This window comes from Theropithecus gelada, chromosome 14 (genome assembly GCF_003255815.1).
Source record: "Theropithecus gelada isolate Dixy chromosome 14, Tgel_1.0, whole genome shotgun sequence".
Classification (NCBI taxonomy): Eukaryota; Metazoa; Chordata; class Mammalia; order Primates; family Cercopithecidae; genus Theropithecus; species Theropithecus gelada.
In genome coordinates, this window is record NC_037682.1 from 13,875,423 (window position 1) to 13,893,686 (window position 18,264).

General features: G+C 36.8%; 2 protein-coding genes across 4 annotated transcripts in view; both read right to left on the reverse strand.

Moving 5' to 3' along the window:
- Positions 1–2,188: 2,188 nt before the first annotated feature.
- MS4A4A (membrane spanning 4-domains A4A) overlaps positions 2,189–18,264 on the reverse strand; it is a 28,890-nt gene continuing 12,814 nt past the window's right edge. For 2 of the 3 annotated variants that reach the window (XM_025357934.1, XM_025357935.1), the window contains 5 exons: positions 15,093–15,221; positions 10,810–10,866; positions 8,492–8,650; positions 5,004–5,105; positions 2,189–3,098 (listed from right to left, as the gene is read on the reverse strand). In XM_025357934.1, the coding sequence (XP_025213719.1) occupies positions 3,027–3,098; positions 5,004–5,105; positions 8,492–8,650; positions 10,810–10,866; positions 15,093–15,221 (519 nt within the window). In that variant the 3' untranslated portion in view covers positions 2,189–3,026. The remainder of the gene's footprint in view (positions 3,099–5,003; positions 5,106–8,491; positions 8,651–10,809; positions 10,867–15,092; positions 15,222–18,264) is intronic. The other variant, XM_025357936.1, reaches the window with a different exon arrangement.
- Positions 13,732–14,930, reverse strand: LOC112606962 (small integral membrane protein 14). Its single transcript, XM_025357937.1, has one exon. It carries the CDS (start codon positions 14,748–14,750, stop codon positions 14,451–14,453), a length of 300 nt encoding a protein of 99 aa, XP_025213722.1. The 5' UTR covers positions 14,751–14,930; the 3' UTR covers positions 13,732–14,450.

Below are 18,264 nucleotides of genomic sequence, written 5' to 3' on the forward strand. Positions count from 1 at the left end.
GTTCAACTTTAACCATACCATCCCTACCATACCAACCACTACAAAGGTAATTCTTGGCCCAACTTCAACCTAGCAGAGCAGCCACTTGCAATCATTAAGCAGACAGGGAATCAAATTGGGCAACATGGTGAAACACCATCTCTACAAAAAATAGAAAAATTAGCTGGGTATGGTGGTGCACACCTGTAGTCCCAGTTACTTAGGAGGCTGAGGTGGGAGGATGGCTTAAGTCCAGGAGGTGGAGGTTGCAGTGCACTCCAGCCCGTGCAACCCAGCCAGACCCTCTCTCTCAAACAACAACAGCAAAAAAAAAAAAAAAAACACCAAAAATTATTTTTATTGTAAATGTAGCAAAAGGAGGCAAAGTCTCATGGACATTTTCCTACTGCTTTCTAGTCACATATAGATAAAACCAAGAATAACCAAATGAAGAATAAATTTCAAATCACATGACATGAAACAAGTGCAGGTGGTCTTGTCTAAAAGTTGGAATGATAATATCTTGCACTAATAGCACAAAATATTTGCATGAACTTTTTACAGCTAAAAATGCACTAATCTTAGGTTGCTTATATAAATGTTAAACTTAAGAAAATTATGTATGCACTAATTATCACCAAGAGAAGGCACTCTCAAAGCAATATATCAGGATTTAAGTCAGGATATTTTAAAAATCCAAAAAACAACAAAGAATCAGGTGATGTAAGGACTTGTAGGATTTACATGAGCTTTGGCTTTTATTCTGAATTAGAGAGGAAGCCATTGAAGGATTTTGCCCAGTTATTACACTATCTGAATAAATCTCTTTCCTTGTCTTTATATATTTAAAACCCCAGGGATTGGGTTAACCCCAGGGATTGGGTTAACTCCAGGTAAAACTTGACTTGGAGACTCAAAAGAATTACATTAGGGTCTGATCTTTCACTTGGCACTTCTCAGTTCTGCTTTTGCCTGTGAGCATCTGTCTGTCACGGGGTTCATATGGCTGCTGATGGCAGCAAACTTACCTCCTCACAGCTCCAAACCCAACAGGAAAGAGGAAAGATGGGGAGACCATTTCTTGGTCACTGAAGTGAAAATGATGAGATTAATTTTGATTGGAAATGTGTCAGTCATTCACACAATTGGTTTTTCCTAGGTCACAAGGCTACCACAGAACTTCACTCTAGCTGAGTTGATGTAATTCTGCCATTTCCCAGATGTAGGACACAGGTCAACTCCTGAAGCTGGGAGTCGAGTGAGCTCCACCCTTGTACATAAATTAAGAATTAGACAATGGTGATATTTTGGAGGAAATCAGACTGTCATTGTCAGAACAAATGGGGAATAAATGCTGAGTACCAAAATCTGTCAAATATTAATACAATATTGGAGAAATAAAACAAGATATCAGCACATACACAATAATTAAAAGATTGGAATTAGGTACATAAATAGACCAATATCTCTTTATGACATGGTAAAACATTAACAGTTAATGTCAGTGAGGTGATGATGGGCTCTACATTAAGTAGTATAGTCTTAATTGCCAATAATATGAAAAATATGTTCAATATACAATATTAAACAATATTTATAAAAATAAATGCCAGAGACAAAATTATTAAGCAAGGGAAGAAAATACAAAATAATATATTTTAAAGCTGGAATAAGAAAAACTTTCCCAAGAAATTAAAAATATGATGTCATAAATATAATTATGAGATTGTGACATTAAAATAAAACATAATTTTATAGCAAGAAAGCTGAATATAATAACTTGATATATAAAATACATATCTGCATTATATGTTGAAGTAATTATATCATATATATAATATAAAGAAATTATATGCAAAGATATAACACATACATATCTTTGAGGCTCCATATGTGCCAATCAGAGTCCTGGTTTTTCTACCTTTGTTATACCAAGTATCATATCATACGATACCAAGTATCATAGGTCTATAGGACAGACAATATTATTACTACTTTCCTGAAAAGAAATATGAAGCACAGAGAAATTTTGTGGCATGTTCATAGCTACATAGGTAGTAAACAACAAAGATGGGATAGCAAGATAAAAACCCTGGGTTGTCTGATTAGAAAGCCCACATTATTTAGCACCACACTGTATTTTTGACATCAACACTTAGTCTCTTTCCACCATTTTGCATCTGAAAAGGAAGTAGGTAGCATATGAAAGTATTGCTTCTCATTTTATTTATTTTTGCTCTGCAATAAAAACAAATGTATTTAACAAATATCATATGTTGCACATTTCCATATATGGCATAGGATACAAATTTGATTAAGATATAATTCTGCCCAGTAGAAGGTGGGAGAAGGGAAAGGAAGAAGAAGAAATAGAAAATATAAGTTGAATCTGATGCTTAATGTGATTTTTACTCCATGTATATTTTTACTCAAATGATAGCTTGTGCACGTGCAAGGATGGACTGTGCTATTTCAAAGTACTTTCTATGGGGGAAGAACAGAAGGAGAGGAAAAAGGGAGGGGGAGATGGCCACGTATCTCCACTTCCGAAGGAAAAGGCCCTGTGGTCCCCATAGGTGGGAGAAGAAAAAAGTTAAATAAATGGGAGGAATATTATACAGGGGAGCAGAAGTATGTGTTTTGCATGGAGGCCTCATTTTAGCAATACCTTTTTTGCTTTTCTGCTTCCAGATCTTATTTGCCAATTTAATGCCTTATTTAATGCCTATAAAGTTCTTACGATGAATGAAAAACTTTCAAGTACTGTTGCCTCATTAAATGCATTATTTATTAATTTAACGTCTAGTACTCTCGACAAAGAGCCAGTGAAATGAGTTTTTGAGTTCCAGGGGAAAAATGAGAACATAATTTTAAATTTATTATCTCTCTATATATACACACACAGTTCATAATTGGATTACATATAATAATGATATCAATATGTCTCTCAGTATCGAAGTTGGATTCTGGTAATTTCTTATGTGAGGTTCTTGTGTTACAGTCAGCATAGATTTCTGGAGCATTTGTCTGTTGATCTTTCGGTGGCCTCAAACCTCATTAAGTGGTGTGAGAGGTGCTGCTTCTGCCATGTGAGAATTTGATGGCAGAATTAACACAACCTGTGAAACAATCAGAATGCCATAGGCGAGTCACCCAAATAACCTCAGAGTGCCCCTTTCCTGCCCACATAAAGTCATCATCATCAGAGTTTACTCTTTCTTCTCTGATTCATCCTCAAGATCAAGCATGTGGGGCTTCTCAGTCATTCTTTAGATCAGGCCTGATTTAGGAGACAACATTCAGTGGTAGCTCTTGACCCGAGCTGCTGATGACCACTGCCCTGGTCTTGCGAGTAAATCAGTCTTACATGTGGATGACAGTGCACAATACATTGGGTAAACCAAGGTGTCATGAAAACTATGAGGCTGTTCTTCCACACGAGGTTATTCATGCTGATGGCATCAACATACCCAAATCATGATTTGCTGGTTATAAATAACGCATTGCAAAAACCACACTGGCCCAGAATAGCAGGGATCGTCGCGAAACTCAGAAAAGTTCTGGTTGTTCTTCCACAAACTCATTGTCACATAGTGTTGGTGAAAGAACCAGGAAGAGATAGAGACCTAGCTATCATAGGCCTCCAAACCACTGCTTTTCTGAATTCACACCAAGAGATTAGGAAACAACATTCCCCAGCTCCTATGCTAAGAGCCGAAGGGAGCACAGGCTTAAATACTCTGACATGAAAGTTACTAAAGGGTTTGCTTCCATGTCCAAATGTTTCACCCAGTAAAAATAAAAAGCTTTGGTCAATGAAATTATAAAATCATTGGTAATTGCTGAGAATCTCTCACTTCTCAGGTTTTACAATGCAAAACCCACTATTAGAGTTAATGTGCTATAGTCAATCTCTCTTCAGTGAGGAAGGGCTGTAGAGGAGTGGGATGTGGTGTTGCCTGGGAATCTCAAAAGAAGACAAAGAGGTATAAGATGATGGAGAAGGGCACCAGAAGAACCATGTCATCAAACTATGATCATGTATGATTATTTTATTATTTGGTTGTCGGTTTCGTCTGCCTGTGGGCCTTTGTGTAATGAAGCTAATGAGTAGCTGTTGGGGTTTTACTATCCATTTCCTCATTCTGGCACCCTCAACCCTTGGAGGATATTCCTCCCCATTCTTCCTAGAGCTTCTTTCTTGGTCTCTTCTTTCCTTCCATTCCCTACTTTCCTCTCTCTGTGTGACATTCTTTGGGTTTAGCTGCCAGGAGCAGCGTCAGCTGCAGGTCTCAGGGTAAGAGAGTGGGTAGGTGGGCACAGACTGATAGAGAAGTCTGAGATCAAGATATTTCATGGAAATATTCCAGGAAAAATTGTTGTAATAGGATAATGGAATAAAATAAAATATTTTTGGGGGTCCTCTTCATTGTGAAATATCCTCATATCTGGATTCAGAGGTTATGCACTTTGAGGTAGACAGAAAGGGGAAAAGAGCTTTTATGTAGCTATTGTGTTAGGCAGAGTTCTAAGGTGGCACTCACTGACCCCTTGTGATTCCCTTCTCTCGAGTGTGGATGGAACCTGTGTATAGGATGAGATACAAGTCCTGTGTGTAGGTACTAACTACTTAACTTTCAAATTTATCAAAAAAGGCATTATTCTGAATGGACCTTACCCATTTGTGTGAACCCTTTATGAGAGGATTAAAGCATTAGCAGCCTGCTGGTTTCAAAGATAAAATACATTGTCATGAGTTCTCCAACTGAGAGGAAATGAATTCCACCACATTAGCGTGGAAGAGAATCAGAAGCTTCAGGCAAGGCCACAGCCCCAGCCAACTTCCTGATGACAGCCTTGTAAGATCCTGAGTCTAGGACCTACTTCAGCTGGGCTCAGACTCTTGAACCATGGAAACTGAGAGATAATGAATGTGTTCTGTGTTAAGACTCTAAGTTTGTGTAAGTGATTACACAGCAATAGAAAACTAATACAGAAATCTTCAAATGAAGGCCAATACTCACCCCACCAGGGGTACAACAGATCGCTTTACATCCAAAGGCAGAGAGGGACACAGCAATGCAGAATTCCAGCACACTTAAGAGGAGCACCATGCCATCCATACCCTAGGAGAAAACTCATAACAAAAGAATGTGAGAAATGGAGATGACAAGTAGAAACATTTACCAGTAACCACAATGTCATCAGAGAAAAAGCACTGGTTGGGAGTCAGGAGACCTGCCTCCTAGTGGCAGCCATTCCCTTGACCAATTCTTGATCTGCTGAAGTAACTTCTCACTTTTTTCACTGATAAAATAATCACAGACATTTATTCCCTGGTTCAGTACCTCCCAGTGCTATTGTGGGCATGGAAGATGAAAGTGCTTTAAAAAGTTAGGAAGGTAGTATAAAGATAATTGTCATCTTATCCTACTGAGTACTAGAAACTCATATCATTGACAGAATATTATGATTCCATATCTTAGTGATTGTAAGCAGAGTGATGGTCCCCCAGGGAGGTCTGCATCCTTGTCCTCCTAATCCTTCGCTTCTGGGGATTAGAACGCAGACCTCCCTCGGGGACCATTGTTCTGTTTGCGTAAGAAAAAGCATTAAATTTGCAGATGAAATTAAGGTTGCTTATTAGTTGATATAAGATAATTTTCCTGGATCATTCAGGTGGGTTCAGCATAATGACAGAATCCTTAGAAGTGGAAGCAAGAGGCAGAATAGAGTTCAAGAGACATTTGAAGATGCTGCAATGCTTGATTTGAAGGTAGAGGACAGGATGACAAACCAAGCAACATAGGCAGTCTACAGAAGCCAGAAACGGCAATAAAACTTATTGTCACCTAAGCCTTCAGAAAGGAGTACGCCCTTGCCAACACTTTGATTTTAGCCTAGTGAGACCCACTTTGAACTTCTGACCTCCAGAAATATAAGATAACCAAACTGTGTTGTCTTAAGACACTAAATTTATAGTAATTTGTTACAGTAACAGTAAGAAGCTAATACAACAGTGAATATCAAGTAGGTCAGTCTTTAATCCATCTCTTCAGAGCACTGACTTTAGGTCTAGTCTTCAGCCAAGAAACATGGTCAAAATTTGGAGAACATTGGGCAGTGCACTCATTTCTATTCATTTTACCCTGGATTGATGCAGGGATTATTCTCTCTTTTTCTCTCCATGGTTAGGGATAGTCCCTCTGTTGTGGAAGAGCCAGTAGACCAAGAGCTCAGGATATGAGTGATGCAGACTTAAGGAGACCTTGAGAATATTTGCATTCATTGCTTTTTTATTTTCTTGTGCCTTCAACAGCTGTAGTGGCCTCTGTGTTTCCAGCATTGCTGTAGGCACAGAAGAAAGCAGCAAACTAAACAGACAGTTCCCCTGTCTTCAAGGATTTTACCATCTAGAAGGGTAGACTAGAAGATGGCAAGCTTTCCATAAAGGCCAGATAATGTACATTGTAGGTTTTGCAGACCATAAGGTCTCTGTCACACATATTCAAACCTGATGTTATAACACAAAAGCATCACTACACAACATGTAAACAAATGGGCTTCATTATATTTCAATTAAACTTTATTTATGAAACTTTATTTACAAAAACAGGTACAGGGCTGGGCCTCCAGAAAAAGTAGCATGTATATAGACCTGTGGACTGATTGTGCAGGTGCCCAGGCAAGAATAGAACCATTGCTTCAAATCCCAGGAAGCCCTTATGGAGGTCCTCTGCTATAAAAACAGGCATAAAAGTGTTCACACAATTAACAGGAATTCATCATGGACTCTGGGAAATGTAATTGAGATGAACGCAGAACCAGTTACGTAATTTAGAGTCTCTTGATTAAAAATTTTTTTTAAAAAATCAAGATAGCAACAGCAGAGCATTAGATCAAGCACAGGGCTCTTTGAACCATGAAGTCCTGAGTAACTGCGCGGGTCCCATGCCCAAGAAATCAGCCCTATCGAGTTGGCCAATTCCAGATTTTGTCTCTGTCATTGTGTCCTCAAACTCTACCAATGAAGCGACCTTCATAAACTAAAAGTAAGGTCCTTTTTCAGGATAACAATAGCAAATAATAGGGGAATTAGAGACAAGAAGTTGTAGAATCTAATCTTTTTGCCAATTTCTAACTGAATGACCTTGAAAGAATTTGTCAAATTCTCTATAGAAGCTTTTTCTTATTGTGACCGAGTGGCAAGACGTAAAATTGCTTACTACAAAAAGCCTTAGAAATCTCAGGGGAAGTAAATTAGTTTAGCAAAGACACCTCAAGGGGTTATTTTGGCATGATTATATAGCCCACAAAACTATGTAGAATTAGCTAGGAATGAAGTCAACAGAATGCGATTGATTCTGCCTAGTAAGGAAGAATGCTGGGTTTCCACGTTTACATAAGGGAAGGACACAGTAAGGAAGAGAACTAAGCAGCAAGGCGAAAGGCTGAAAGTTCATATAGAGGGAAAGTAACAAAAAATTTGCGGGTGTTGAAAAATGACCAATAGGCTTTCTCTTTTTTGTGAGATGGAGTCTTGCTGTGTTGCCCAGGCTGGAGTGCAATGGGTCCATCTCGGCTCACTGCAACCTCCGCCTCCCAGGTTGAAGCAATTCTCCTGCCTCAGCCCCCTGAGTAGCTGGGATCACAGGACATGCCACCATGCCTGGCTAGTTTTTGTATTTTTAGTAGATACGAGACTTCATCATGTTAGCCAGGCTGGTCTCGAACTCCCGGATCAGGTGATCCGCCCACCTCAGCTTCCCAAAGTGTTGGGATTACAGGCGTGAGCCACGGCGCCTGGTCAGGCTTTTTAATAATAAAGATTTAATTGTGCGTTTTAGTCTGCTGTGATGTGCTGGAAGAACTCTTCCTCCCCACAATTACCCAATGGCCCAAAATGTCAAGAAGTTTTACTACCTACAAAATACTGTGTAGGTGGCATTTTCAGAATAAAGCAATTAGGATAGCATTAAGAAAAGAAAAAATGGTACAAAAAAGTAGTAAAATTCAGAATGAAGATTAAGCATTTATCAGGAGCTAGATGTTGAGGATAAAAGTGGTTAACCTTGCAAGAACATCCAAAGATATTGGAAAGGATACTGAGTTACTTGACACTTGTAAAATACTGTTCAAGACAATTTTACTTCATTATTAGAGAACGGGAACTGACATCTGGGCCCCAGTTTTAGAGGAGATAACAGTACATACTGCATCAGTGTTTTAAAATTGAACAGAAAAATTTATACAAAATACCCAGCACAGTAACTATTAATGAGTAGGTGTTCTATAACTATAAGCTTTCTTCCCATTTTGCCTCATCACATATAGAAGAATAGAGACAGAGATGAGACACGTACCTAAATCCTAAATGAAAGATTATTTTATTTCTTAATCACTCCAACTTCCCAGTCATTCAGCAATTAGGGATTATTATTGTTGTTGCCAGAGCCTGCACTCCCCAAACTTGCTTCTATGATAATATCCCCTGAAAAGAGGTAGCACCAACCATTAAGATGGACACAGTCCCGTGACAGTTATTTGGGTTGCCATAGTAGTTACAGTAACGGTGATAAAATGAATAAATCGCCAAGCTAATTGTGTTGATTAAGATCGCTGATACAGCCAGTACAGAGCTGGTGATATTCATTCCCAGGCTACCTCGGACCTAGAAAGGAATGAAAATCAATTAAACAATCCAACAACATCCTCAAATATATCTCCATGAATCACTTTATACCCACCGTTTCTTTCTTACTGCCATCTATCTTTATCTTGATTATTTCAATAGTCTTCTAATTTATCTTGTGGTTTCAACTCTAATCTCTTGCCAAAACACAAACATGATCTCATTATCCCCTAGCTTAAATTCTTCAGATGATTCCTGTGGGCACATAAGATAATCTCCAAATCTCTTTAGCAGGGTTTTCAATGTCCTTCACACTTTAGCTGGACAGCCCTGTCTGTGTCCTTCCCTGCCATTCCTTGCTTCTGAAGCCTGATTTCTTATCATTTTTCTTTCTTTTCTTTTTTCTTTTTTTCTTTTCTTTTTTTTTTTTTTTTGCTCTGTCACCCAGGCTGGAGTGCAGTGGCGCAATCTCGGCTCACTGCAAGCTCTGCCTCCTGGGTTCATGCCATTCTCCTGCCTCAGCCTCCCGAGTAGCTGGGACTACAGGCGCCCACCACCACACTCGGCTAATTTTTTGCATTTTTAGTAGAAACGGGGTTTCACCGTGTCAGCCAGGGTCTCGATCTCCCGACCTCGTGATCCACCCACTTTGGCCTCCCAAAGTGCTGGGATTACAGGCCTGAGCCACTGCGCCCGGCTTCTTATCATTTTTCTAAATGCTGCTTGTTTGTCATGCCTCTATACCTTTTGTATATTCTCTCTCTCAGCAGTATGTTCTTTTCTGTACATTCTCTTCTCATGGATAAAGGTAAGGAGGCTTTTAATAAGAACTAAAATGGCTGACTGGGCGCAGTGGCTCATGCTTGTAATCCCAGATTTTGGGAGGCCGAGTGGAGGTGGATAACCTGAGGTCAGGAGTTTGAGACCAGTCTGAGCAACGTGGAGAAACCCTGTCTCTACTAAAAACACAAAAATTAGCCGGGCGTGGTGGCGCATGCCTGTGATCCCAGCTACTTGGGAGGCTGAGGCAGGAGAATCACTTGAACCTGGGAGGCGGAGGTTGTGGTGAGCTGAGGTGGCGCCATTGCACTCCAGCCTGGGTAATAAGAGCGAAACTCTGTCTCAAAAAACAAACAAAAAAAGAAACCAAAAAAAGAAAAGAAAAGAAAAAGAAAAAATAACTCAACTTGCACAGCAAAGTGTGAGGAGTATGTGTCATGTGGCTGCAGCTGGAGGGGACACTAGGGAGTTGGGTTAGGCCAGATTTGAAAATCACATATTGATCATGTTCCAGAATTTGATATTTATCTTTTGAACAAAGAAAACTCGAATATGGACTTTAACAAGAAAAAAACATTTATTGAGATATGGACTTTCGCATTGTATTGGCTTTATGAAAGGCATCTTGCTTGGCATGAGAGTTACATTTTAAATTTGCTTCTTGTGTAATAACCTTATTGTGAATTTCTTTTTTTTTTTTTTTTTTTTTTTTTTTTGAGACGGAGTCTGGCTCTGTCGCCCGGGCTGGAGTGCAGTGGCCGGATCTCTGCTCACTGCAAGCTCCGCCTCCCGGGTTTACGCCATTCTCCTGCCTCAGCCTCCCGAGTAGCTGGGACTACAGGCGCCCGCCACCTCGCCCGGCTAGTTTTTTGTATTTTTTAGTAGAGACGGGGTTTCATCGTGTTAGCCAGGATGGTCTCGATCTTCTGACCTCGTGATCCGCCCGTCTCGGCCTCCCAAAGTGCTAGGATTACAGGCTTGAGCCACCGCGCCCGGCCTGTGAATTTCTTTTATTGAAAATTCAAAATCCTTTTTGGATACAGTTGGAATCTACATTATAATCAATGGGTCAGTAAATATTACGCCGCACCGATGCTTGGTGTCACTGTCATGGGCTGACTCCTGCCTCAGGGTGTTGCTGGAGGGGTCCTGCTTGATATTTCTTCTCAATAATTCTCTGTATCTTCAAAAAGATTCCTTTGCAAGGGTAAGATTCCCTACCTTGCCAAAATATCCAGTCCTATGTCAGTAATTAGCCTGACTGCAATTTTTGAAAGGCAGATTTTAGTAGGTAAAATGCACAATTGCTCCTGATTTTTTACAAACAAAGAAACAAAATCTATTTTACACACTGGCAGAATACATTTTTTATTAATCCTTCCTTTTTTTTTGATACCAAAAAAGAAAATATTACTCACCAGGCCTTTTGTAGTTCTAATTCCTGCTGCAATTGACAAGGATCCTGAAATGATAAACTAAAAATGAGAGAAAAAATGAAGGTAAAAAACTTTAAACCAGTATTGGGAGTCATAACTTACTAAACTTAATTCTAAATTAGATAGATATGTTAATCAGACCAATTATCTTAGACAAAATCACAAAGGTTTGCACATTATTTTCCCTTTTCCCAGAAAGAACAGAGAAATTATACCAGATAAAACCATGGGAGAATTTATCAAGGTTTTCAAATAACATCTAACTGAAATGATATTAAAAAACTGTTTGAGGGCACTAAGAGATAAAGTTTCCAAACTTCTGACACAAAGTAGTTCTTATACAGTACCAAAATTGATGATGATATTTAAACAAAAAATACACTAAAATTATTCTCATTTAGAGTATTTTTAAAGTTATAAGTAAAATACTAGCAAAAAATGTAAATTCCCAATTAGATGTTGACTAGAATATAGTAGTTCATTTGATTCCATCAATAAGGCAATTATTTTTTAGCTAAAATAGCTAGTCAAGTTGGTTAGACTCTCTGCCTTATAGTATTCAATTGCTGGAATTTTTTATTTGCTTTTCAAATTTGATTTCAGATTATTCAAAAATTATAATATAAAAAATATTGAACTAATAAAAAGCTCAATAAATTTATTTAACTAACTTCCAAATACCCAGACATACGGATGATTCATATTATCTAAATCACCACTGGAATGAAAACACTAGAGGGAATTACCCATCATATGATGTAAAATACATCATGAACATTTGGGATATTCCTTCAGCTCTGGAAACATTTTTTAACATTGAAATATTCTAATTTATACAATTAATGAATTTAAGAAAAAATTACATGCTAATTGCTATTCACGTTTACAGTGTTGATAGGACAGGACATTTAATACAATTCGATATTAGTAACTGCAACATTACTGGTAAAATATGAAGAATTATAATTTCTGTAACATGATAGAAATCTGGCTTGGTCTAAGGGTCTTTAATTATGTTTAATGAAAAAAAAGTAGGACCATTTCATTAAAGTCAAAATCAAGATAAAGATGCTGACTATTATGTAATACTATTCTGGATATATTTACCAAAATAATTATATAAGAAAAATAGTTGGAACAGATGGTTAAAACTATTCTTATTTAAGTACGAACAATATATATTGCAAACATTCAAGAATATGAACTAAAAATTACCATAAACTACTTTAAAAATTCAATAAGGCACCTTGGAAAAACATTATATACAGAAATTATATATACACATTAGGAGTGTGTATGTATGTCTGTGTATTTGAAGATAGGATTGAATAAGAGGACTTCATTTACCACAGGAAAAAATATGTACACACTATCTCAGAGGAAAAAACGAGGAATATGAAACATACAGGAACAGAACTGAAGAGGCCAAAAATAAGAGGAACTTGTGACTGGTTCTTGGTATTGGTACTTATACTGTATAAAAGATTAGAAGGAGGCACTTTACAGACAAGGTATGGAAAAAAAGGTTGAAAGAATAATGGAAAGTAGCTGCAGAAAAGATTTCACCAATTAAGTAAAGGCTCATCTCATGGAACACCTACAAGAGTCTGAGTGATGTCTCAGTGGACAAATGGCTCCTGCAGTTCCTGGTAATCTACTGAACATATGTGGAAGGCTTGCACCACGTAAGCTGGTTTTTAATGTGATCTTGAAAAGGAAATGGAAATCAAAGCAGAAAACTAAGTGGTCAGATGTATGCAATTCTGAAAATACACTGACCCTATTGGAATCTTCATTCCTGTACCAAACAGTTGTGATCTTGGGTTAGTTACTGAACCTCTCTTCATCCATAAAATGATGATAATGAAAAATCAGAAGTTTGTGGTGATTGTTTGAAATGAAACTGCACATGTAAAGCACTTAGTAAAGTATCCACATGATAGTAAGAGTTTAATAAGAGCTGTTATTGGCATTAGTATTTTTGGATATATGAAGTATTGTGCAACTTTCTAAAAGTAAAGCACAGCTTTACTGTTCTTCCAATCTTGCACTTCTGCTGTAAACAGGCGAAGGGGAGCAAAGAGCAAGCTCTACTATAAAACTCTAAACTATTTCATTCTTAGTTTTAGAAATAAATGGAAACCTGCAATGCTAGAATAGATTCCCTGATTCTAATGTAAACCCAACTTATACATTTTATTTTTCTCTTATCAATGGATAAAACTTGGTATTTTATTCTCAATTTTACTTTCAATTTGCATTAAAACTATCTTGTGTTTTCTCTTGGGAAAAAGGTTTTTAATTTAATAATAGTTATAATTAATTTAATATTAATTATAATAATTATAGTTATTTTTATTGAATTTATGAAATAAAATATATCAAATAACATTTTCATTTTCTAAGGTAACAATTTCCTGAGTTTCGATAGTCAATAGACTAGATATGAGAAACTGCTTGTGTACCAGCCATATCTCCTCTTCCTCCTTGCTAAGCAAACCATTGTTTTGTTCAGTTTCTCATGAGCTAAAGGTAGGGTTGACTCCTCCCAGCTACAGAGGTAAATCTTGATTAGTCCAAGCCAATAATGGCAAGTTCGTTGTCCTTACTGACAGCTGATTTGGGAATATGTATATAAAATATTTACCAAAAGTTGGATGTGTCAACCATCTCCCCTCTGATATGGTCGGCTAGCAATCCTTGATGAAATCCTTGCACCACTGAATGAAGCAATCCTAGAAATGACAAGCCACTAATCTTGTTGTGAACTAATCAGTGCTTTCAATGTTTAAGCCATTCTGGTTTGGGTCTTTGGCAGTGTGCTGCTGTGGTATATCTAACGGATATATATAAATATTTAATCTACCTAGATTTAATATAATACTATCAGTAGTACTTTATTTATTTTTTTTTTTTTTTTATTGATCAATCATGTTTATTTAAGGTTTTCTTAACATTAGAGATTTTTAATGAGAGTATAAAATTAGTAAACAACCATTTCATTTTTTTCTCTCTTCCTATTCTAGCCACATAAGCCAGTTTAATCCATGACACAGATTTCAGCTGTAATTTGTAAAACAATCCAAGAGCTACCATAGTCCCCAAAACTACAGAAAACTGCCATCCACAAATTAACTACCAAGGTAAATGTAAATACAACGTGGTTCTAATTTTCTTTCATACAATCCCAGACAACCTCAAATAACTTTATAAATACCTCATGAAAAAAAGCAATTTAAAAAGCTATCAAATCTATTTAAAATATATAAATGCAGACCTCTCAAATTTCCTTCAATCAGGCCAGAAATTATCACAAACATTATAATCACAGTTACAAACAGAATGAGTGGAATGTTTGTAAGTTTAGGACAACCAAAAAAGCCCCATGTAACTTTTTAAAAATATAATCATTCACTCAAATATACTGTAAATAGGAATGGCAGTAACACAGGAAGCAAAAATAAACTTGCAAGTGAAATTTCTAGAAGCTCATGAAAACAATACCATCCCATATTGCAGATACAAAAGGAAAAACAGTTCTAATGGGGTTAAGAGTACTCTGGTCATCTTCGTTCGTTTGGTCGTGCAAGGTGTTAACTATTTTCACTTCCCATATCACAAAGTTAGTCCACAGGAGGAGCTGGTGGATCTTGTCCATTATGAGGACTGGTTGGCTTTCCAGGTAGGTTGGATCCTCTTAGATTCGGAGGTCTCAGTAAGAACAAGATCAATGCAATAACCATCCAGGCCACTAAGATCATAGTAACACTGATGCCATTATCACCAGAGGGTCCTGGTAATTCCTGAAGACACTCTGTGTCTGTGCAGTAAGACTGGGACTGCCGTAACAGATTGATCAGTCTTCTCATTGCATGTTCATGAGAGCAAACACATTCACAGGGATCGAATCCACCTTCTGCCATGATTACCCAGCTTGATTTTACTTGACTGTTTAAATCCGCCCAGACAACAACCGATGGGGCGGGGAGGATGGGGGCCGGGACCGAGGCTCGGCAGAAAGACCGCCTGGAGCTTCCAGAAGGCTGCGGCTGCTCCGGACGCTGCTGCCGCTGCCGCTCCTGGCTGCCGGCTTCCTCCCCCTCCTCAGTAGTACTTTAAATATGAGAAAATTGAGTAAGAAATGGTTAGATACCACGCTCAGATTTGCAGAATTACAAGATACAGTTAGAATAGGATTCCAAAGATCAGGGTATTGACAACTGCTTTATGTTATCTTCAATTATATCAAAAGATACTCTACTCACCATCACTGACCCCCAAATTGTGTACCCGATATACACGGAAATAGGGTAATGTCCATAAGCACTAAATGCAACACACATCATTGTTATTCCCATGCTAAGGCTCATCAGGGCAATCAGAATCTGCACAACCTAGAAATGATGAAGAAAGTAAAAACTGATTATCCACCACAGAAATAGTGCTTCTGCCACCCCCTTTCCAATCACTAAGCTATCCTTAGTCTCCTTCATTTGATATAGTCATATGACCTTCTTAGTATTCTCTTATCACTCTTTTTTCACATAAATAACCATGAATATTTTCTTACCAATATTACCTCTCGGGATGTCTATCGTTGCCAATAATTTCAAGGTTAAGAGGAGTATGCCAGAACCAGCCCAGAGTTGCTTTTCTGATACCTACGATGTTACTTCTACCACAACTATTTCTCTCTTTTTATCATGAGCTCAGAGAAGTGGCCTAGGAATTAGGAAGCAATTGTTGTAGCAAGGAGAAGTAACCTGAAGAAAGGAGAGTATATACAGGGGAAGAAAAAAAGAAGAGCAAATATGATATTTTCTTGAAGTCTGGAGTATGAGGACATGAGTATGAGTACCCAGGGATCTAAACATAGCAGAGTAAGAGTACCATTATCCCATGGCATTCCAAAGGATCAAAAATATTACAACAGCTTAACAAAATTTATGGGATGTAGTGAAAGCAATGCTTAGAAGAAGATTTATAACATTGAATGAATATATTAAAAAATGATCTAAAATCAATCTCCTGAGAGTCTACCTTAAGAAACTAGAAAAAGAAGAGCAAATTAAACTCCAAATAAGCAGTAGAAAAACTATAATAGAAATTAGAGCAGAAATCATAAAATTGAAAACAGGACATGAGTAGACAAAATCGATACAATCCAAAGCAGTTTTTAAAAATATATGTACGTATAAACAAAATAAAAACATCTCTAGCCAGGCTAAGAAAAAGAGAGAGGACAAAAATTACTAACATAAATGAAAGAAGGAACATCACTACAGTTCCCATAGAAATTAAAAGGATAATAAAATAATGTTATGAACAATTCTACGCCCACAGTTTGATAGCCTTGATAAAATGGATAACCCTTAAAGACAATTTGTCAGAACTCACACAAGAAGAAGGAGACACTCTGATTATGTCTATAATTATTAAATAAATTGAATCAATAATTAATAAATTTCCAAAACAGAAAGCATCAGACCTAGAAGGGCTCAGTGGTGAATTCTACCAGACACTTAAGAAATAAATTATACCAATTATTTACAGAAAATAGAAACAGAGGAAATACTCCTTAACTAATTCTATGAAGCTAGCACTACCATCTACCAAAACACCATGCAAAAACATTACAAGAAAAGAAAACTACAGACCAACGTCTTTGATGAACAAATATGCAAAAATCCTCAACAAAATGTTTGCAAACTAAATCTAACAATGCGTTAAAAAAATTGTGTAGCATCACCACTTGGGATTTATCCCAGGTATGCAAGTCTGACTATACATTGAAAAACCGATTAATGTATTCATCACATCAACAGGCTAAAGAAGAGAAATCACATGATTGTATTAACAGATGCAGAAAAAATATTGAACAAAATCCAATGCCTGTTTATTATAAAAACGCTTGAAAAAGCTATCAATAGAGGAGAACTTCTTCAGGTTGATAAAGAATATTTATAAAAACCTACAGTGAACTTCATACTTAATGGAGAAACTCAAAGTTTTCTCACGAAGATCAAAAACAAGGCAGGGATGAGCCCTGTCACTACTCCTTTTAACATTGTACTGGAAGTCATAACAGAAACAGTAAGGCACAAAAAGGAAATAAAGATATATAGATTGGTCAGGGAAAAATAAAACTGCCTTGTTGCCAAACGACATGATGTCTGTGTAGAAAATCTGAAAGAATCAACCAAAAATTCTGGGAACTAACAAATGATTATATTAGGTTTATAGTATACAAGATTAATACATAAGAGACAATTACTTTCTTATGTACTTATAATGAATAAGTGAAATTTGAAATTAAAAACATAATGCCATTTAAATTAGCACCTCTAAAAATTAAATATTTAGGTATTGGTATATGGTATTTGTTAGGTATAAATCTAACAAAATATGTACAAACTCTATAAGAAACTACAAACTTTGATAAAATAATTAACTAAGTAAATGGAGAGATATTCCATGTCTATGGATAGGAAGACTCAACATTGTCAAAATGTTAGTTCTTCCCAACTTGATCAGTAGATTTAATGCAATCTCCATTAAAACCCTAGCAAGTTATTTTGTATATATTGATAAACTGACTCTAAAATTTATAAGGAATGGCAAAAAAGCTTAGAATAGCAAACACAATCTTGAAGAAGAAGAAGGAGTTTTAAGACTAACACTACCCAATTTTAGGACATACTATAAATCAGGGCTGTGTGGTATTAGCAAAGAAATGACAAATAGATCAATGTAATAGAGTAGAAAGCCTAGAGATAGCCACACAAATATAGTCAAGTGATCTTTGGTAATGAGCTAAAGTAATACAATGAAAAAAAAAGATAGTCTTTTAAAAAAATAGTACTTAAAACTTGATATCCATAAGTAAAAATAAAACTTAAACACATACCTTTTATCTTTCATAAAAATTAACTCAAAATGAATCACAGACATAAATATTAAACTAAAAACTATAAAACTCCTAACAGAACATAGGCCCAAATCTAGATAACCTTGGGTTTGGTGATGAATTTGTCAATACAATACCAAAGGCACAAACCATGAAATACAGAATAAATCATGTTAATTTTCTTAAAATTAAAAAATTCTGCTCTGTAGAAGACATTGTCAAGAGATGAAAAGACAAACCAGACTGGGAGAAGATATTTGCAAGAGTCATATCTGACAAAGGATCGTTATCCAAAATATATAACAAACTTAGAACTTAACAATAAGAACAGAAACATCCTCGTTTAAAAATGTGCCAAAGAATTTAACAAGACACCTTATGAAAGAAGATATAGAGAAGGTAAAGAGACATGTGAAAAGATGGTCCACATCTTATGTCACAAGGGAAATGCAAATTAAAATGATAATGACAGTCCACTAGCACCTGTTAGAATGGTAAAAATTCAGAACACTGACACTACCAACTGCTGG

Excerpts from the sequence above, each read along its gene's own strand:
- LOC112606962 (XM_025357937.1), bottom strand. The coding sequence starts at position 14,750 with ATGGCAGAAGGTGGATTCGATCCCTGTGAATGTGTTTGCTCTCATGAA.